The sequence below is a fragment of the Ursus americanus genome, chromosome 33 (genome assembly GCF_024610735.1).
Source record: "Ursus americanus isolate L20-20 chromosome 33, mUrsAme1.1.p, whole genome shotgun sequence".
Lineage (NCBI taxonomy): Eukaryota > Metazoa > Chordata > Mammalia > Carnivora > Ursidae > Ursus > Ursus americanus.
Genome location: NC_142159.1, coordinates 9729097 through 9751045, shown reverse-complemented (window position 1 = coordinate 9751045; position 21949 = coordinate 9729097). Strand labels below are relative to the sequence as shown.

Below are 21949 nucleotides of genomic sequence, written 5' to 3'. Positions count from 1 at the left end.
AAGGATAGTCGCTAAGATATCTGAAACTACAAATGCGAGTACATCATTTAGAAATGTGCAGATTCTAGGGAGATGTGGAAACTTGCCTCAAGAGAGTGGGAATTGGGGCTAGGGATAGATAGGTTAAGGGACTGCTGTTTATTATTTATTTCATAAAATTAGCAAATGTTTTCTCAGTGCCTACCATATCCCAGACATTGTAGGAATTTGATTAGAAACAAAACACAGGGGCACGTGGGTGGCACAGTTGTTAAGCGTCTGCCTGGGATCAAGTCCTGAGTCCGGGCTCCCTGCTCAGTGGGAAGCCTGCTTCTCCCTCTCCCACTCCCCCTGCTTGTGTTCCCTCTCTCGCTGTGTCTCTCTGTGTCAAATAAATTAAATCTTTAAAAAAACAACAACACAAGAATCCCTGTCTCATGGAGCTTGCACTCGAAAAACAAACATTTAAAAATCTTCCACCTGTAGTAAGCAAAGAGCTCAGCAGAGGGGCTGGCAAATAGTACTAAATAAACAGCTCTCTGCTATAATTTGAAGGCCTCCAAATACCATGTTGGAGAATTTACTGGATGCCAGGCATTGGGCCAAGTACTTTCCCAACTTCTCATTTTCTCTTCACAACACCCTATGTGGTAAGCACTGCTATTATCCATATTAGTCTCAGGTTAAGTAACTTGCCAAAATAATTAGAGGGGGCTGGGATTGATAGCCAAAGCGCCCAGCCACTACACATGCTATTACAGTAAGTAGGATAAACGTGGAAAAGTGGCAGCTAGCAGCTGGATCTCAAGTTTTCAGACCGGTAAGCGCTTGACTTGGGGGCCCAACGCCCTAAATTTAGGAGGTATAAACTGGTAAAGAAGGGCTTTAATGGCTTATCAGCCCAGAAGGAGCCCCAGAAAGGAATCCTCGAGCACTTGGGGTGAGCTTTACTGTTGGAGTTGACCATCACTTACAGAAGCTCCCCATTCTGAGAAATGGGCGCCAAAGTGAGGTTTTGGTGTGGGACACTCCCAGACTAGGAGAGTTAAACTGTCGGGATTATCTAGTCATTGAAATCGTGTTTACTGAGGGCCTTCCATGGACAGGTCATTGTTTTGGGACAAGTTAGAGCTGGCGCTTTGGGTTAGGGTAGTGGATATGGGACTCCGTAAAGCAGAGTGACAAGACTTGGGGATTATTTGGTTGAGGTGACAGGGTTGCTCCAATTTACCCTCCCTGTAACTCCCCGCCCCCTCTTCCCATCCCAGGGCTATATACAGGAATGATGGAAGAATCCCATCCAGCTTCAACAAACATCTCACGTCTCCAAAACTGGGAAGCAGGGTCAGGGGGTGGCTGAGGTAGACCTGTGGTTTGCCCAAGGTCATACAGTGGAACTGGATCGTCCTGGCTCCCAAAGGGGACTTTTTCGTGTGCTTATATTTGCAGGGTTTGTTTGTTTTTACAATGAGCGTAATTAGTTTTGTAATTTTAAATGTATGTGTGTGCTTGAATACGTGGTCAGAAAGAAGCCCAACAAAGCCAACTACCCAAGGAACCGTACCGCCGTAGTAGTGTCTGCTCCGCCCCAGGCCGCGGACTCCGGCTGAGCTCCGCCCCCAGGGATCCCGGAACTCTGGCCCAGCCAACCGGGTCGTCGGAAAAACCCGGAGCGGCGCATCCCGACGTGGCCCTGGGCGCTGAGATTCGGAGCGTGCGCAGAAGGCGTCGGAGGCGCATGCTCCCTGGCGGTCCCGGCCCCGCGGTCTGGCGCCGGCGCTGGCGTCGTCGGCCCGCAGACACACCGCCGGGCTGCGGGCATGGCGGCCAGTCTGTGGATGGGCGACGTGAGTGAGGGCGGCTGCCCGGGTGCGAGGAAGATGAGTCTGAGTGTCACGGGGGAGGAAGAGTCTGAAGGGGAAGGGGCCTTGAATCCCAAAAGGGTGGAAGTGAATGGGGAGGGGAGTTCTTTGGGTGACACAGACGGGTCCCAGAATTTAGGTGGAGGGACCGAGTGTGAGGATGGGGGTTCCTAGCCTTCCGCCTGCGTTCTTGGAAGGGAAAGGGAGGTTCTTTACCGGGATAGAATGGCAGGAACCCCAAGGATTGAAGGGCGCTGTGGCTCTAGGACTGGAGGGATAGGGTTCGTAGATCCAAGGAGGAGACTCCCTAAAGGGAGCAAGTTTGAAGGGAAGGGAGGCGAGGATTGAAAACGTGGGAGGTGGGATTCAGGCCAGTGTGTAGATGACCATCTCCACTCCCCTCACCCCCGCCCGCACCAGCAGCGTGTAGCCAACCCTGGCGGGGCTCTGGAGCCGGGAATGAGGAGCCTGGACGCTAGCCTGAATGCTCTGCTCTTGTATTTACGCAGCTGGAGCCCTACATGGATGAGAATTTCATCTCCAGAGCCTTTGCCACCATGGGGGAGACCGTGATGAGCGTCAAAATAATCCGAAACCGCCTCACTGGGTACATTTTCTCCTTCCAGCTTCTCAATTCTCCTTTAATAGACCGTGCTGCCAGTGTCATTCTCGAGAATGTAAACATCGAAAAGTCAGAGTTTCTCACCCCCTAAAAATAGTTAATATAACATAAACGCTAACATTTGGGGGCTTATTGAGAGGAAGTATAGCATATTGCTTAAGGACTGGATTCTGGAGCTAGACTGCAAGTTAGGTCTACTGTGTGACCTTGGGCAAATTACTAAACCTCTCCATTTCCATCTCACCGTGACTGAAAATGGAGATGAAATCACCATCTACCTCATAGAGTTACAGCGAGGATTAAATGAGTTAATTGACATTCAGCATTTTAGAGTAGTCTGGCATGTGGCATATGCTCAATAAATATAAACAGGTTATGAGCTGCTAGGTAGTAAGCACTTTATTTTATTTTTTTTAAGATTTTATTTATTTATTCAACAGAGATAGAGACAGCCAGCGAGAGAGGGAACACAAGCAGGGGGAGTGGGAGAGGAAGAAGCAGGCTCGTAGCGGAAGAGCCTGATGTGGGGCTCGATCCCAGAACGCCAGGATCACGCCCTGAGCCAAAGGCAGACGCCCAACCACTGTGCCACCCAGGCGCCCTGGTAGTAAGCATTTTAAAATCATTTTTTAGGGGGATACCTGGTGGCTCAGTCCTTAAGCCTGGACTCTTGATTTTAGCTCAGGTCATGATTTCAGGGTCCTGAGGTCGAGCCTGCAGTGGGGCTCTGCATTGGGTGTGGAGCCTGCTTGAGATTATCTCTCTCCTGAAGCACCTGGGTGGCTCAGTCAGTTAAGCGTCTGCTTTCAGCTCAGGTCATGATCCCAGGGTCTTGGGATTGCGCGCTTCCTGGTGAGTGGGGAGTGTGCTTGCCCTCTCCCCCTGCTCATAGGGTCATGCGTTCTCTCTCTCTCTCTCTCCAAAAAAATAAAAATAAAAATAATCTTTTAAAATTCTATTTTTTTTAAGATTTATTTATCCCCTGCAGTGCTCGATCGTACAACCCCGAGATCATAACCTGAGCTGAAATCGAGTCAAATGCTTAATGGACTGAGCCCCAATAAATAAATCTTAAAAAAAAAAAAAATTTTTATTTTTAAGTAATTTCCACACCCAGCGTGGGGCTCAAACTTACAACCCTATTGGGGCATCTTGGTGGCTCAGTCAGTTAAGCAGCTGCCTTCTGCTCAGGCTATGATCCAGGATACTGGGATAGAGCCCCACATCGGCTCCTTGCTCAGCAGGGAGCCTGCTTCTCCCTCTGCCTACCGCTTCTACTTGTGCTTGCTCTCTCCCCGCCCAGTGTCAAATAAATAAATAAAATCTTTAAAAACAAAGCAAAACTTACAACCCCAAGATCAAGAGTCGCATGCTCCATGGACTGAGCCAGCCAGGTGCCCCTAAAATCATTTTTTAAATTACAAAAACGTCTGAGCTAAGTACTATTATTAGAGAAGCTTCATAACTGTCTTAAAGTTTACAGAGCTATTAAATGACAAAACAGGACTCAGATCTGTTCTCCAAGTCATGAGTGCCCTTAACTCAGTCATTCACCTAAGTTATTTGTAGAAGCAGTGCCGTGTGCTGCTCTCCTAGGTGCCCGGGATACATGGCTGAAACAAACCAGGCATAGTCTCTCCTCTCGTGGAGTTTACTGCATTCTAATGGGGAAACAAAACAGTAAATACGTAAACAAAACCAAATGCAGAGAATATTTTGAGATAGTGGTGCTATATTGCCTCCACATTCTTCCTTCTCTTGAGGGGTCTCAGTTTTCCTTAGGCTTCTAGTTAGAAAAAGGAGGATTCCCTTATCAGTTTGACAGTGTTTACTGAGCAGTTTCTCCGCCAGGTACTCTGCTAAAGAAGCTTGCTAAAACATCAAATGGTGAAAAATACAGATGAGAGAAATGAAGTGTGGTCAGTTCTGGCTTTTGGTTGACAGGTACTTTGTGTATTCAGAATCCCAGTACCTGTTACTGAAACCCAAGTGTGGCTGCCTGTAAAGGAAAGGCCAGTATTCTAGAGATGAGGTTTTTTGTTTTTTTTCTCTTGCCACTCCCCCCCCCGCCCCCCGCAGAGACGAGTTTTGACTGGAAAGGAACATGAGCATTATTCAGGAGGCCAGCTACTCTTGTCCAAAAGCCATCGAAGGTTTCTCCTGGCCCAGAAACTTTTAAAGTGCTTTAGGGCAGTGAATCAGTTAAGGGAGTGCAATGGTCTATGACAACTCTTGACTACGTGCAGTCTGATGGTGCCGACTACAGATGTTATCGTGCTGCTTGACAGTATTGCAATGGGGTCTGGTTCCTTGCTGGGGGGAGGGGGTTGGATGGGGGTGTTGTGTAAGAGGGTTTGGTTTCTTGGTGCCCCGGGTGGTGCAAGAGAGCCTGGTGACATGTAGAAGTGCTCTGTTCTTTCTAGGAAAGAATGCGTGGTCTATAAATGTGCCAAGGTTTAATCAGTCATGTGGGTTAAGGGTGCTTGCTAAAACTTAAAAGACTACTAGGTTGGCCAGAGGAGCCAAGGCAGCTCCATACCTAGGAACAGTTTGGGGTTGTTTTGTGTTTTTGTTTTTTGTCTTCAGCCATGTTATGAAATGAGAAAAGACCAAGGCAGCCACGAGGCTGTTCACATACAGGAATGCAGTGTGGCCGAGGAAGGGACTGAGGAAAAACCAGCACCACGCTAGGTGATAACTGGGAACCAACTTCCCCAAAGCTCCTAACAGCAGAACACTTGAGACAGGAGCATATTTATATAGGCGCTCCAAGAAGGAGACTTTGGTTCCATGCCTGTTCTCTGCAGTGGGCAGGACAGGCCTTTCCACTGGTCTCTGTAGAATTTTCTTTCTTTTTCTTTCTTTTTTTTTTTTTTAAAGATTTTATTTATTTATTCGGCAGAGAGAGAGACAGCCAGCGAGAGAGGGAACACAAGCAGGGGGAGTGGGAGAGGAAGAAGCAGGCTCATAGCAGAGGAGCCTGATGTGGGGCTCGATCCCATAACGCCGGGATCACGCCCTGAGCCGAAGGCAGACGCTTTAACCGCTGTGCCACCCAGGCGCCCCTCTGTAGCGTTTTCTGTATCCAATGCAGTAGAGGTTTTCAGTGACTCTGAGGGAGGCCTAGAGAACTCATTTCCTGGCTCCTTGGCTGCCAGGATGTGACAGGGAACAAGTAGAAAGGGAGAAGCAACTACACAGCCTGGAAGAAAATATGGAGAGAATGGCCCACGGAGGGGCTCCCCAGGTCCTGCTGCATGAGACCATTAACACACCTTGACTCTGAGCCTTCAGGTCTGATGAACAGTCTCAGAAAGGACCCTGTGCCCATCCGTGGAATGTTCCTCGGGGGGATCCCCATCCCCCACCCCACTAGTCCATGGGGCCCTCAGTTTTCATCCTGAGGTCTGGGAGCTGCAGCCCAGAGTAGGGATGAAGAGCTGTACTAGCTACCCTCAGGGAGAGCCAAGAGCGTGCCAGCCTTTCCCTGAGAGGCCGGGGCTCTGCTGCTCCCTCCTCCTCAGAATTGGTGCCTGTATCCCCCCAGTTCCCTACATACTCTCTCCGCTTGCTTTTTATATGTTCTGTACTCTGGGAGCAGATTCTCTCACTGGTAGATCACGCTAGCCTAAATATTTTTCTTCTTTTTGCTCTTGTAGACAGAAAACCCCAGATAATCAGTTAGTGGTATGAACACATTCTGTAATACTTTCTACTTTATTGAAATAAGATTTGGAACTATCTTTTCCTATCCACAATTACTAAAATCTAGCTGTTTCTTGTGGTGGTATTTACAGACACGTTACATTTATATCTTGCCTCATTTGAGACTTTGGTCTGTGAGAATACTGTAAAATAAATAAATGCAAATCTAAAAACCAAGACCAGAGAAAATAAGGGGAAAAGATAAGACCCATGGAAAATAATATGCAACAGAGCATAGTGCTGAAGAATGCAGTCAGTGGTTGCACAACAGTGTGAATATTCTTTTTTTTTTTTTTTAAGATTTTATTATTTATTTATGGCAGAGAGAGGGAGGCAGAGCGTGTGTGCACAGAGGGGAGGGGCAGAGGGAGAAGCAGGCTCCCTGCATGACCTGAGCCAAAACCAAGAGTCGGAGGCTTAACCAACTGTGCCACCCAGGTGCCCTCAGAATATCTTTTGTAGCTTTTTTTTTTTTTAATGTCTCTCTCACTCTCTTTTTTTCCCCATGCCAGATGGGTCATGTGCCAAGGTTGTAACAGAGTTTGAGGGGGTACATGTCACCACAGTATGAATAGTCAGCCATCACAGTTATGAACTACCGAAGGGTCAGCTCCTGTCTGTTCTAAGCCCAGGAAAGCTCGCCTCTTATCTTTTCTCGTAACACTGACTTTTTAAAGAGGTGAGACTAATTGTCTTACATAAGGTTCTGCGTTCTGGAATCTGGTTTTATCTGCTTGCTTGTGGTGGTGCTTTACATGTTCTGTCCCTAATATCCCCTGTAAACTGAACATTAGATCTTAGGGTTTGATTGGATTGTATTAAATATTTCTAGGGGTGCCTGGGTGACTCAGTAGGTCAAGTGTCTGCCTCTTGGTTTCGGCTCAGGTCATGGCATCTCGCCCTGCGTCAGACTGGGTGCTCAGCAGGGAGTCTGCTGCTCTCCCTCTCTCCGATCCTCCCCCCTGCTTGTGCGTGTGCTCTCTCTCAAATAAATAAATCTTAAAAAAATATTTTTGGCAAAAGCACTTCAAAGGTGGTACAGTGCGTCAGTAAATGTTTACCAGATGAGTCTGGGACTGGCCCAGATGGGCAGTCCTTATATTCAGGTTTGTAAGTTAGTTCTGAACTGAAAGATGTCAGGAAACAAAAACCGTATGGGCTCTGATCAGAAAAACAGTTCTCCCTCCCCTCAGGCCAGGGCTCAGTCCCATCTGGGAATCCCATCTTGAACCATTCTCCTCTCTCTTGTTTGCTTTCTTTGCAGAATCCCAGCTGGCTACTGTTTTGTAGAATTTGCAGATTTGGCCACAGCCGAGAAGTGTTTGCATAAAATTAATGGGAAACCCCTGCCAGGAGCCACACCTGTAAGGATGCTTGGATAATGACGATGTTCCCATTTTTTATTGTCATCGATAACTTTCATTTATTGAATCCCTACTGTATACTCACTCTATTTACTCCTATAACCAGCCTGCATAGTAGGCGTCGGTATCTTTGCCAGTCAGGAGACCGAAGCTCAGGGAAGTGGAATCACTGGTCCGAGGCAGCACGGGTAGTAACTAGCAGAGGCAGGATGCAAACTGAAGATTGGTTGCCTCTCAAATCCATGCCCTTTGCACTCTGCCCCGCCGCCTCCCTTCACGGAAGACTTGCAACCCTAGACCTCCTGTCTGATTGCAAAGCTAGAACAGGCTGGCAGCAGTGAGGACACATCTCAAGAGAGTTACATTCTGCTCTTCCCACAGTTACTTAGCTTACAGCCGCACCAAGCTGGCACACCTGGGCTCATAGAACCACGGAGCTGGCAGTGCCCTTAGCGGCCGTCCGTGCAACCCCTCACTTTATACAGGAGAGAAAGCTGAGGCTTAGAGAGGGGGAGATGTTTTGGCCAAGGTAATTTATTTCAGTTTTTTTCAAATATTGTTTGACTCTTGAAACACCTTTCTCTGTTTTAGTTTGTTTGTTTTTAAATTTGTAGGCAAAACGTTTTAAACTGAACTATGCCACTTATGGGAAACAGCCGGATAACAGGTAAGTGCAGGGTAGCCCCAAGCAGCTTCAAGCCCCAGGAAATGTCTAGATAGAGACAGGATGCATCACTGTGCTGGTCACCACCAAAGAGGAGGCTGGGGAGCCGAGTTTGGTCTGCTCTGCCTTCCTCCTGAAGGATGACTCCCACCCCTTCCCCCGCTGGTGGACCTGCCCAGCATGCTTCTTGTCAAGACCCGTGTCTTCTCTTTATTTGGTCCTGCCCCCAGCTTTCCACCCTGTTAGTACCCGCAATATTGATGTTTTATTCAGTAAGAATTGACCTGTTGTAGGGATATAACTTGATCGTTTCAGGGTGCTCTTCAAAAGCTTTAAAACAGTGTATCAGGAGCTTTAAAAAGATTTGTACCCACTGACCCTGTAATTCTACTTCAGAATTTATATGTGGATGTGTGCAAAGGTTAGCCTCAAAAGTGTTCCTTGAAATATTACATGTAATGGGGGAAATTGGGGAAAAACCCATATAATCTAATAATAGAGAAGTGGCTTAAATGATACTATGTTCATTAATTGGAATACTGCATATCCATTAATAACTCATTTTGTAACAGATGAGGACAGGTCAAGAAGTTGGTGGTTTGTTAAAAGTGAAAAAAATGCTAGAAACAAAACAAGGGAGTCCTACCCAAGTTTTGTAAATTCAAAAAGAGAAGCCAGGGGCACCTGGGTGGCTCAGTTGGTTAAGCATCCAGCTCTTGATCTCAGCTCAGGGCATGACCTCATGGTTGTGAGTTTGGGCCTGCGTTGGGCTCCGCGCTGGAGGTGGAGCCTACTTTAAAAAAGGAAAAAAAAGGGGGCACCTCGGTGGCTCAGTCGGTTAAGCCTCTGCCTTTGGCTCAGGTCATGTTCTCAGCCAGGGTCCTGGGATCGAGTCCCGTGTTGGGCTCCCTGCTCAGCGGGGAACCTCCTTCTCCCTCTGCCTGCTGCTCCCCTGCTTGTGCTCACTCTCTCTCTGTCAAATAAGTGAATAAAATCTTTAAAAAAAAAAAATTTGCAGCGAACACAGAGTGTCTAGTTTTCTCTTTTGAGCACCTCTGACTGCCCCCCCCCACCTGCACTCCTATAATATTTAAAGCCAGACAGGCTTTGTTCAGTGGGTAATGCGCTTGGGACGGGCTGCTTCCATAACTCTGCCAGGACTGCCAAACACAACAAATTAGGACCCGGCTAAGGACCCATCAGATGTGCTGTTCCCTGGGAAGGCCCAGGAGAGGTTTATCTAGAATGGGCCCAACGAGCTTGTTAGAACAAAGCTTTTGGTGTCTGTCTCTGAATCTTGTTCTCTCCTCTCAGCCCTGAGTATTCCCTCTTTGTGGGGGACCTGACCCCAGATGTGGATGATGGCATGCTGTATGAATTCTTCGTCAAAGTCTACCCCTCCTGTCGGGGAGGCAAGGTGGTTTTGGACCAGACGGGCGTGTCGAAGTAAGGCCTTACCTGTGACTGATGCCTGCCTAGTTCAGCACTTGTCTCATAGATGGAGGAGTTAGAGTGAGGCCTATAGCCTGGGGGTGAAGAGCACAGGTCCGGAGCCGGACTGCGGTGTGCATCCTGACTCCGGTGCTGGCCCAGCCTCTGACCCGATTTCCTGCTCGGTACGACAGGCCTGACCTAACAGCTACACGCTGTGCTGTAAATAAAGCGGGGGGGTATGCGTGGCGGGCATTCGCCTCTTTATCTGTTATTGTTACTTCAGAGGTAGAAAAACCTCAAGAAAGGCTTATTTTTGATCAGAATAATAGTTACAAGCACAACCTTGAGTTATAAGCTCAAGACCTGGGTTTGAATCCTGCTTCTACAATGATGTTGGGCAAATTATTAGAGCCCTCTGAACTTGGTTTCCTCCTCAGTACAATGGGGACACTGCCGTGATCTAGTCTTTGGGCAGTTTGACGAGATAATCCTGGGGAAATAATAAGTGCTTATGAAGTATTAGCTATCATTCGTTGATCCCCCACATAGAGTAGGAGTCCCGGGGTGCCTGGGTGGCTTAGTCATTTAAGTGTCTGACTCTTGGTTTCGACAGTCTTGGTTTCGGCTCAGGTCATGATCTCAGTGAGATCGAGCCCCACGGGGCTCTGGGCTCAGTGCAGAGTCTGCTTGAGATTCTTTCCTACTTCCTGTCCTTCCCCCTCTGCCCCTCCCCCCACTCTTGCACGTACATGTTCTCTCTCTCAAATAAAATTTAAAAAAAAAAAAAAAAGAGTTGAGCAGAGCAGGATCCTTCTCTGCTTGTGACTGCCGAGCAGTTGCCTAACGTGACACCTGGTGTGCAGGGCAGATGTCGTAAATATTTGCTCAGTGAACCACAGCTGTTCCTACCGCCGCCGCTACCATAATGATGCTGACGGTAACAGGATTTCCAGTAGATTGGGAGGGAAGCCACCAGGAAGGAGCCCGGTCACCAAAGGCGCGGAGGGGATTCCTCCGGACTCGGGCTCCCTCCGTGCCGGAGTTTCACATCGCCCTGAGGCGCATCTCCACGGATGGATCTCCCATCCCTCCCTGCAGAGTCGGACAGACTCTCTCTCCCCCTCTCCTCCACTCTTAGACTTTACCTCCATCACGTTTGTGATCTAAACAGGGTATGTGCTTTTGTTTTCTGCAGGGGCTATGGTTTTGTGAAGTTCACGGATGAGCTGGAACAGAAGCGAGCTCTGAGCGAGTGCCAGGGAGCCGTGGGCCTGGGGTCTAAGCCAGTGCGACTGAGTGTGGCAATCCCCAAAGCGTGAGTCCTGCGCTGCCGGTGGGCGGAGGGCCTCTGGACCCGTGCCCACCTGAACACTCCCCTTCTGCTCGTTGACAGTCGGAGCTTCCGCGTGCGGGGTGGGGGGCTGCAGGGAGGCCTGGTACTTCAGGCTGTGTGCGGGGCACTGCGGGTGAACGAGCACAACTCTGCCCCTCCAGAAGCTTCCAGCTGGGGGAGAGCTATGACCTGCGAAGGCAGATACGTTCAGACATTGCTGGTAGCAGTACTGGGAAAGCAGTGTGTCCTGCATACTTAATGTTCCTGCCCTTGCCAAGTAGTATCACTGTTAGAAATTTACCCACAGAATTAATAAGAATTGAGCAGCAGGAAAAAAAGTATACCCGATCTTAGCTGTGGGAACGGCTGGGAGTTAATGATCCAGACACTGCAGAATATCCTATACGTCACCGTGCTCCCTGTCGTGCCAGGCAGAAAGCCCTTCTTCACTTACAGCTCCAGGCAAGTTTCTCACTCAGATAGAAGACAGCTACTGTCAGCATAGAATCTTCTATCCTTTGCCTGAAGCGGTGGCTAGGACCGTTTTGTCCCGCAGGGGACATTGGCAACACCTGGAGATAATTTTGGTTGTCCCAACTTGGGTGGGGGAGGTGCCATGGGCATCTAGTGAGTGGAGACTGGCTCTTAAGCAGCCTGTGCTGCGCGGGACGGCCCCCGCCCCAGACTCACCTGCCCTGCCCCCGGGTCAGTGCTACCCAGGCTGAGCAGTCCCGTGCCAGGCGCGGAGGCGTGACTGCATTCTTAGCGCAGAACTTCCAGATCGCCAGGTTTTTTCAAAGCAGCAAAAGATTGGAGGTTCTTTGCTGCTTAACTGTATTTACTACATGGAAGATCAGCCAGAGTGATTTCCCCCCAGAAATGTTATTTGTTCTAAACTCTACCATATAGGGGTGCCTGGGTGGCCCAGTCCGTTAGGTGTCTACCTTCTGCTCAGGTCATGATCATGGGATCATGGGATCGAGCCCCTCATTGGGCTCCCTGCTCAGCAGGGAGCCTGCCTCTCCCTCTGCTGCTCCCCCTGCTCGTGCTGTCTCTCACTCGCAAATAAATAAAATTAAAAAAAATAGTAATAACCTCTACTATATAAAAACATTAAAGAACATATTTAAAAGAAAGAAGTTTCCTTATTACCCTAAGATGGCTAATTATGTTTTCTGACTTCTAGGCTTCTCCACAGACATCATGATATGTGATATAGATACACACCCTGTGTGGATCAATTTACATGTGGTAGATTTATTTCTTTATTCATTTTTAATTATAATCTCATTCTTTTTTTCCCCCCAGTTTTCTTCATATACGCTTTCCCTTTCCCATATAGCTGTACAGTCCTCATCAGAGAATTTCTTTTTTTTTTTTTTTTATTAATAATGATTTTTTATTATATTATGTTAGTCACCATACAGTACATCCCCGGTTTTCGATGTAAGGCTTGATGATTCATTAGTTGTGTATAACACCCAGTGCACCATGCAATACGTGCCCTCCTTACTACCCATCACCGGTCTATCCCATTCCCCCACCCCCCTCCCCTCTGTAGCCCTCAGTTTGTTTCTCATAGTCCATAGTCTCTCATGTTTCATTCCCCCTTCCTCATCAGAGAATTTCTTAACAGCTGCAGGTATCTCGAGTGTATGTTCTGCCCCGAGGTTCCTCTGATACTGATGTGTTGGTTGTTTCGGATGTGTTACCATTTATTCGATCAGCGGTGACTGAGTCCCTGCAACTCCTCAGGCTCTGACCTAGACTTTGGGGTTGTAGCTGTAAACAGAGAAGGAAAATCCCTTCTGCAAGGAGGTTATATTCCGTTCCATTTCTTGGTTGATCATTGTTGTCAGAGCTTGGTGCCTGTGTCTAGGGCGGTACCATCGGGCACTCGGAATTGAGGGCAGGAGGAGGTCCTTTTGAGAGTTCGTCCGCAAGAGCTGAGTGTGGAGAAACTGAACAGAAATGTGCAGACCCAGGCCAGGGAGACTGCCTTCAAGTCCGTGAACATATCAGGAGGGAGGCACACTGCTTGGAAACATGGCGGGGTAGTCAAGGACGAGAACGTTAGCGGTTTCCACGCTCGCGCTGGACAGGGAGAAGGAGTCTCTGCCATTGGACTTCAGCTAGCCACCCCATCAGCAGGGGATGCTCAGACAGGCGTGGAGTTGTCTAACTGCTCTGGCCGAGTCCTCACCACACAGACGTTGAACTCAAAAGGAACTTGTGAAGAGCCCTTCAGATTTTGAGAATGCGGTTCCTGTGACAGGATTCGCTGTGGTAGTTCAGCTCCTGCTTATTTATTTATTTATTTTTTAAAGATTATTTATTTATCTATTTATTTATTTATTTGACACAGAGAGAGAGAGACAGCCAGCGAGAGAGGGAACACAAGCAGGGGGAGTGGGAGAGGAAGAAGCAGGCTCCCAGCAGAGCAGGGAGCCCGATGCGGGGCTCGATCCCAGGACTCTGGGATCACACCCTGGGCCGAAGGCAGACGCCACCCAGGCGCCCCTCAGCTCCTGCTTATGACTTGGTTTCCTCTCTGGCTTCACTGTGTCCTCACCAATCCTGAGGACACGGGTGCATTCCCCACCACGTGACAGCCAGTTCTCCCCATGAGCCAGCTGCGTGGTGTGAGCCTCTGCCTCCTGCACGTTCGGCTGCACCTGGGAGTCTGGCTCTTCGGAGTGTGATGACTCTGGAAGCGCTTTACCATGTCGTTCCTTTGATTGCCCTCCTCTAGGACTGCTGGTCAGACCCACCTGTCTCGTAAGCCTACCCAACCATACATGGCTTTGTGTATTTTTGAAAGCAGTAGATCCTTTGCAAGCTTGACATTCTGCTTTGGTTAGCAGTGGCTGGGGTAGCCATACCAGCCGGGGAAAAAAGCTGTCCACTGAGCCTGGGCCTCAGCCCTGATTGGTCAGGGCAGGATACAGGAGCCTGGCAAGGTGCAGATGCTGTATGTAACGGTGCGGTGTTCAGAGCATGAGTCTTGGAGTTAAATTTGGCTCCAGTCCTAGGTGTGGCCTTGGGTGAGTCACTTAACCTTTTAGAGTCTCCGTGTTCTCATCTGTATAATGGGAACAATAATTAATAGCTCTGTCAGAGGGTTGTGTAGGACTTAAAACAGGAGCCTGTGTATGAAAAGCCGTGTGCCCAAATCCTGAGTACTTACTCCGTAAACAGTAGCTGTGACTACAGTGGTGATGGTAAGGCTCCTGGAACACTTCTTTTTTTGTGGGAAAGAGGTGATTAGACCTTTTGTAGTTTGAAATGCTTCTTGGATCATCCTAAATCCAGATTTTCCAGGCCATGTTCACCTGAGCCTTTGTGGCTGGCAGAAAAACAGTCTCCCCACCCACAGATCTTGAGAAGAGGACAAGTCAGTACTGACAAGATTTGATAAGAGAGCCAGACCTAGCTATTAAAAACTCCTGACCTTAAAGCCTGGGCTCTGGAGCCAGACTGCCAGGGTTTGGATCTCTGTGTGACTTTGGACAAACTGGGTGACCCAGACCTCAGTTTCCTCATCTGTAAAATAAGAATAGATGTATTCTTACTGCATAGGGTTGTTGTGGGGATTAAATGAGTTAATCTGCATAAAGCAGTTGAACAGCCCTGGCGTAGTAAGTGTTATGGAAACGCTTGCCTATAGTTGTTTATTTTTGCTGCTTTCTTCGTCTAAGGAGCCGTGTGAAGCCAGTGGAGTATAGTCAGATGTACAGTTACAGCTACAACCAGTATTACCAGCAGTACCAGAACTACTACGCGCAGTGGGGCTACGACCAGAACACGGGCAGCTACAGCTACAGCTACCCCCAGTACGGCTACACGCAGAGCACCATGCAGGTAACCGCGGGGGGGCCCGCCGGCTCCGCTGGGCTTAGGTCGTCCTGCGGCGTGGGGGTAGTAGGGACGGGAGCTTGGGCTTCAGAAAAAAAACAGGGAAAGATGAAGCAAGTATTTGTTAAAAATAAGGCCGCCTTGTCTTGGGCCAGGTGTTCACGCTGCTGCTCACCCTCTCTTTGGTCTCTTGGCAGACATATGAAGAAGTCGGGGATGACGCACTGGAAGGTAAGAAAGAGTTCGTTCACGCATTCCTCTGTCCTCTGTCGGGTGACTGCTCTGTGGCGGGCACTGTGCCTGTAGCCAGATGCTGAGGAAGGCAAGGTGGGTTCTGCTCTGGAGGAATGTGCTTCTAGTGAGAGCTGGGGCATGCGTAATTACAGTGAGAAGTGAGCGTGGGCCTCAGAGGTGTGCGTGCGGTCCCGGAGAGCCCGGAGGAGGCCGCTCACCGGGGGAGAGAGCTGGTCACTCCCTAGACGTGGGACAGTCGACCCCCACATGTAGGTCTCCGGCAAAACTGTTGCCTTGTGTGTGTTTGATAGTTTAATTTTTTCCTATATACTTTAAGTTACAATTTTTCCTCATTCTCAAGTAATAGTTATGATTGAAAATTTGGAAAATACAGTAACATATTATGAAGAAACTGAAATCACTCCAATCTGCTACATAGTAATAGCCATCATTAATTTTTTAAATTAAAAGCATTTGTTGTAATTTCTACTGAATTTAACAGAGGAAAAAGGAAAGTAAAACTGAAGGAATTGATAACCTTCAAACATGATTTTTCAAATGAGATATTAATACTAAAAGGATTTCTAAGGTTTGAAAATATTATGAAAAACAAATTTTTTTAAGACATGTTTCTGAATAGATGTTAAGTTTTAAAGAAGTAAAATTCTGGGGCGCCTGGCTGGCTCAACAGTGGAGCATGTGACTCTTGATCTTGGGGTGGTGAGTTCATGCCCCATGTTGGGTATAGAGATTACTTAAAAAAAAAAAAATCTTGGGGCACCTGGGTGGCTCAGTCGGCTAAGCGTCCGTCTCTTGATTTCTGCTCAGGTCATGATCTCGGGGTCATGAGATCAAGCCCTTCATCGCGTCAGGCTCCACACTGGGCTTGGAGCCTGCTTAAGATTCTCCCTCTACCCTACCCCCACCCTGCTCTCACGCAGTCTTTAGAAAAATAAAAATAAATAAAAAGTAAAAGTAAAAAAATAATACTAAAGCACTTGTACATACATGTTTTCCTCTGAATCTTACAGCAGTGAGCTTGGGGGTGGGCAGGGCAGAACACGGGCTCTAGTTGATGCATGGGGAACTGGCCGTCCAGGTGCTCTGCTCAGGCTCACCCAGTGAGTTAGGGGCTAAGTCAGGCCGGAGTTCCTGACTTTCTGTACTCAGTCTCTAACTGGTCCCTCCAGGGAATACTTTTTTTTTTTAAGAGAATATTAACCTGATTATAATATCTGTGTATAACTCCTTAGAATTAGAATTTTCCAGTCTCATTCTCATCCATTAATATAATAATACCAAACATATTTTGTGCCAGGCCCTGCTACCTGTCAACATGATGTTGGGTTGGTGCCATTATAATCCCCAATCTACAGAAAAGAAAACTGAGGCTTAGGGAATTGGTAACAGCTAATAGTTACTGAGATTTTACTACGTGCAGGCCGTGTTCTAAGCATTTTACATCTATTAAGACATTTAACTTTCACAACTGTTTTGAGGTAAGTAGCACAATTTATTCTGGTTTTATAGAATAAAAAACCAAGGGAAAGGGGTCAAATTACTTGTTCAAGGTCGATGATACTGTAAATTGCAACATAGTATTTAGAGATGGAGTCACTCTTGGAACCCTTGCAGTCTTGCCCCAGACTACATGCTTTTTACCACTGACTTACACTGCCTCCCAGTTCAACCTAATACCCACCCAGAGGGGGCACAGCAGGAGTCGTTGCCCTTCTCCGTCTCTTCCTCGGTTTGGGTGAGCCATGGCTTCAGAGTGAGGAAGGGTGCTCTGTTGTAGCGTATCCACAGGCTTCGGCTCACACAAAGGCCTGTTTGTGATTGAGCTCTTTACTAAACTTCCTATAAAGCTGTTACCTACACCGAGTAGAGAAACCAGGCCGGTCGTGCTTTCTTACCGTTTCCATAGGGAGCCTCTGTAAATGCTCAGAACTTCTTAGAATTTAGATCAGAATTCCAACAGAAAGAAAGATCCTTTTGGTTACAGGAACAGGCATAGGACTTATGTGAAAAGATCAGCATTGGTTTGGAAAAGGAAACAGACTCTTAAAAGTAGTGAGAAAGTTTGAAATAATTTACAAAAGAAACACACATGCCAGTAAATAACAAGAAAAAAAGTTGAAACATACTCTTTGTATCAAAGGTGATCCGTACCGTATCACCAGTAGGACATCGTATGTATAAATCTGTAAGGCAGGCCCGCAAGCTGGAAAGTCAGGATTTCTCTTACAGTCTTGAGGCAGAATTCCTTCTTTGGGAAACCTCACTAAATTTAAGGCCTTTAGGTTTTCAACAGATTAGATGAGACCCACCCACATTATTGAGGATTATTTATTGAGAGAGAGCACGGCGGGGAGGGGCCGAGGGAGAGGGGGAGAGAGAATCTTAAGCAGGCTCCACCCCCTCGGTTGAACCACCCAGGTGCCTCAAGGATATTCTTAAAATCAGCTCCTTGCATGTTAATCACATCTATAAAATACCTTCACAGCAACACCTAGACTTGGCATTTGACCAAACAGGGCACTAGAGACTAGCCAAGTTGACATGTAAAAATTTAGCCATCACACTATTAATAATCAAATTGAAATTCAAATATACTGCGTTTCTTGGGGCACCTGGCTGGCTCAGGCAGTGGAGCGTGCAACTCTTGGTCTCAGGGTTGTGAGTTGGAGCCCTACCTTGAGTGTAGAGATTACTTTAAAATAAAATCTTTTGGGGGCCTGGGTGGCTCAGTCATTAAGCGTCTGCCTTCGGCTCAGGGCATGATCCCAGAGTCCTAGGATGGAGCCCCACATCAGGCTCCTCCGCTATGAGCCTGCTTCTTCCTCTCCCACTCCCCCTGCCTGTGTTCCTTCTCTCGCTGGCTGTTTCTCTCTCTGTCAAATAAATAAATAAAGTCTTTAAAAAAATAAAATAAAATAAAATCTTTTAAAAATATATTATTTTCTTTAAAAAGTTAGTTTTTATAATGTTTGTATCCTTTGGATCAGTAATTTTAATTGAAAGATCTTATCCCCAAATGATAATCATTGATACAGATAAATACTTATAGAGAATTTGTTAAACAAATGGTAGTCTTTTTTTCTTTTTCTTTTTTTTTTTTAAACAGGTAGTTATTTATATATCATCTTTGGATAGATTTTTCTTTTTTTTTTTTTTTTAAGATTTTATTCACTCATTTTAACAGAGACAGAGCACAAGCAGGCAGAGGGAGAGGGAGAAGCAGGCTCCCTGCCGAGCGGGGAGCCTGATGTGGGGCTCGATCCCGGGACCTGGGACCACAACCCAAGCTGAAGGCAGATGCTCAACTGACTGAGCCACCCAGGCGCCCCAATCATGTCTTTTTCTAAGAGTATTGACATAAGGAAATGTTTTCAGTGAAAAAAACGCCAGATAGAAAATAGGATATGTAGTGAAATCCCAGTTAGGGTTTTGTTTTTTGGGATATAACCCACATAACAGATTTCACCCTTTTTATTTTCAGATTTCACCCTTTTAAAGTATATATATACAGTCCATTAGTTTTTAGAATGGACACAGAGTTGTGCACCCATTACCATTGATTCCTGCAACCAGGAGCAGTCACCCTCCATATGCCAGCCCCCTCCAGCCCCTGACAACCACTCATCTACTTTCTGTCTCTTGGGATTTACCTATTCTGGGTTTTTTTTTGTTTTTGTTTTTTTTTTAAGTAGGCTCCTTGCCCAGTGTGGAGCTTGAACTCATCACCCTGAGATTAAGAGTCAAGTTGCATGCTCTACCGACTGAGCCAGCCAGGCGCCCCAGGGCGTTTTAAATAAATGCAGTTGTGTATAACGTGCGGTACCCCGTGAATGGCTGAAGCACAGTGTTGTAGCAGCTGTCGGTACATCATTTTTATGGCCAAACAATATTCCATTGTGTGGATTTCCATTTTGTTGATAGACGTTTGGGTTGTTACCACTTTTAGCATTAGGAATATACCACTTCTGAGCTTTCGTGTGAAAGTTTTTGTGTGGACAGAGGTAAGTTTTCATTACTACCTAGGAATGGAATTGCTGGATCACATGGCAGACCCTTTATGTAACCACTGGAGGAACTGTCAGACTTTCCGAAAAGGCTGCAGCATTTTCCATTCCCTGCAGCAGTGTACAAGGGTTCCAGTTTCTCCACATCCCCACCAGTGGTTGTTACTGGTTCCTTACGGCCGTCCTAGTGGGTTTCAGGCGGTATCTCCTCGTGGTTTCCACGTGCGCTTTCCTGCTGGCTACCGCATGTCGAGCGTCTTTGTATGCTTTCTGGCCGTGTGTAGATAGATCTTTGGAGAAGTGTCTATTCAAGTCCTTTGTCCATTTTTAAATTGGGTAGTCTTTTTTACTGTTTCATTGTAGGAGTTCCTTTATTTTGTTCTGGATACTACTCCCCTATCAGACATGATTTACAAATTATCCCGTTCCATGTCTTGATAATGTCCTTTGAAGCACAAAAGTTAATTTCCATGAAGTCCTGTTTTTGTTTTTGCTTAAATGGTGTGGTATCTAAAAGGCACTGCTTGTTTATACCTGTTTTAGGTCTTTGATCCGTTTTTAGTTAATTCTCTTCTGTAAAGTGTGAAGAGTCTAGCCTTATTCTTTTGTCTGTGGTTATCCAACTGTCCCAGCACCCCTTGCTGAAAACTGTTCTTTACCATTGAATTGTTTGGTACCCTTGTCGAAAACCGACTTACTGTAAATCTGTACGTTGGGTTTGGACTCTTAAATCTTATTCCATTGATCTCTACGTCTATCCTTAAGCCACTGCCAGTTATTGTTACGTTTTAAGTTTTGAAATGGGGAGGTCCTTGAACTTTGTGCTTTTTCAAGATTGTTTTGCTATTCTAAATCCTTTGCATTTCCATCTAAGCTTATGATCAGCTGCTCAATTTCTGTAAAACAAGGCAGCTAATTTTGAAAGGGATTACATTGGATCCGTAGATCAGTCTGGGGAGTATTGCTATCTTAAGCAATATTGTGTTCCAGTCCGGGTACTTGGGATGTCCATTTCCTTAGGTCTTCTCTAATTGTAAAGTTTTCTAATGAATGGGTGTGTTTGTGTGTGTGCATCTTAAACCAACATAAGACTATACGGAAAAGTATAAAATGTTATCAGTCGTAGTGATTAAGGAGTTTTTTTAAACTTTATTGTAAAATGTAACATATGGAGAAGTATGTAAAACAGGTGTAATTGTAAAGTAATTGCTTGTGGACCTTTCTTTGGATCAAGAACATTGCCAGCCTCCAGAAGCTGTCCTTCCCAGTCACAACCCACAACCCGCCAGGGCTGATTTTTGTGATAGTCATTTCCTTCCTTCTCTTTATAGATACACATCCTTAAATATTAGTTTTGCCTGTTTGCTGTTGTATTAGCTTCAGGTGCACAATCCAGTGATTCAGCAGTTCTCTACAAAACACCCTTCGTGAGATCCAGCCAAGTTGTATACAGCTGAGGCTGATTTTCATTGCTGTGTAACGTTCCCTTTGAAGAACAGAGCTCTGGACTTGGTAATTTTGATCAGATTTCCATAACCCCAAATTGAAGGACCACGCCAGGCCAGCCAGGGCACATGAAGTCTAGAGAAAGAGGTGGAGAACAGCCACCACGATTTGAAACTAATTGCACATGATGTTCTCCAAGTAGACTCCACTTTCATCCTTAAAGGAACCCTGCAAGGCAGTGGTATGAGCCTGAGGGACTCTGACACAGAGGACAGGGAACTTGCCAGGCGAAGTAGGAAGCCCTGGGAGTCCAGGTCTCTGGGTGCTTCCCCTGGCGCTCTGAACCCACCCTGGCTTCTCTTGCAGACCCCATGCCACAGTTGGACGTGACAGAGGCCAACAAGGAGTTCATGGAGCAGAGTGAGGAGCTGTACGATGCCCTGATGGACTGTCACTGGCAGCCCCTGGACACAGTATCTTCAGAGATCCCGGCCATGATGTAGTCGGGACAGAGGACCGGTTGAAACAGACTGTGTGATGGAGCTGAGAGACTCCTTTTTAACAAAAAGTATTTGAAGAAATTTTACCTTTTTGGAAATGTTTTGGAAGATTTTAGTAATCAACTCTTCTGACTCTTCCTGCAACACTGCTGCCTTCATTTGCCTTCTGAGTTTGAAAACCAAGGTGCCATTGAGCAAAGTTCTAATTGTCTTTGAAAAGCAATTTTTCCAGGTAGGGATGTTATCCATCTTTGGAGATAAGGAGTTTGGGGTTATTAACTAAAGTGGATCATAGGATTTATTCAACCCAGAGGCCTATCTCAGGTGACAGACACTGCATCCTTCAGGTTCTCTGGGTCAGAGTGCATGGGTTACCTGCTATATGCCAAATGGGGGGCAATGTTGATCCTTCATTTCAAGTATCCCTTCCCCCCAACAAGTTTGCTTTTAAGTTTGGTGGCCCTGTGTGCTAGGGTGTGATGCAACCGGCTAAATCTAGACCAAAAGGCTCAAGACCTGGGAGCATGCTCCAAGGGCAGGCCTAGCTTTGACAAGCCCTTGAGGGACATTACTGTGACATCTGTGTGCCTGGCCCACCTGCTTCTTGACCTTAATTTCATTCAATAGGTATGAATCCACTTACATATCTCCAGCACCTATGTGGAAAGTCTGGATTAACATGAAAAATCTGCAGCTCATCTCTACTTTCGTGCTATAGGAAATTGTTGGGGGGGGTCCACGGCAGGGGGGCACAGTAGGGGCAACTTGAGTAAATGGCCTAGGTCACAAGCAGCCTTCAGATATTTTAAGGAACACATATTAGGCTCAGCCTGAATTTTCAGGCTTTTTGGAGGAAAAATTATGAATAGTGGCAGTTACAGAATTGATCATATTGTCCTGAGAGGTCAGCCTATTTTTATGAAGAC

The 21949-nt window shown here is 46.7% G+C and overlaps 1 protein-coding gene and 1 non-coding gene across 4 annotated transcripts; one reads left to right on the top strand and one right to left on the bottom strand.

Annotated features, from left to right (window-relative positions):
- The first annotated feature begins 1673 nt into the window (after positions 1-1673).
- TRNAU1AP (tRNA selenocysteine 1 associated protein 1) lies at positions 1674-21721 on the top strand. 3 transcript variants are annotated; one of them, XM_045782251.2, is made up of 9 exons: positions 1674-1826; positions 2351-2448; positions 7433-7532; positions 8147-8199; positions 9511-9642; positions 10826-10945; positions 14665-14824; positions 15016-15049; positions 20890-21721. In XM_045782251.2, exons 1-9 carry the CDS (start codon positions 1800-1802, stop codon positions 21024-21026), a joined length of 861 nt encoding a protein of 286 aa, XP_045638207.1. In that variant the 5' UTR covers positions 1674-1799; the 3' UTR covers positions 21027-21721. The 3 variants fall into 3 exon arrangements, with proteins under 3 accessions (XP_045638207.1, XP_045638206.1, XP_045638209.1); XM_045782250.2 differs by having other exon boundaries at positions 14662-14824; XM_045782253.2 differs by lacking the exons at positions 7433-7532; positions 8147-8199 and having other exon boundaries at positions 14662-14824.
- LOC123782501 (small nucleolar RNA U13) lies at positions 6675-6775 on the bottom strand. Its single transcript, XR_006776995.1, has one exon. It is a non-coding gene; the product is annotated as a small nucleolar RNA U13 (small nucleolar RNA).
- Positions 21722-21949: the final 228 nt, after the last annotated feature.

Excerpts from the sequence above, each read along its gene's own strand:
- TRNAU1AP (XM_045782250.2), top strand. The coding sequence starts at position 1,800 with ATGGCGGCCAGTCTGTGGATGGGCGAC. Across the intron at positions 1,827-2,350 it reads CCAGTCTGTGGATGGGCGAC|CTGGAGCCCTACATGGATGA; the intron begins GTGAGTGAGGGC and ends GTATTTACGCAG. Across the intron at positions 2,449-7,432 it reads ATCCGAAACCGCCTCACTGG|AATCCCAGCTGGCTACTGTT; the intron begins GTACATTTTCTC and ends CTTTCTTTGCAG.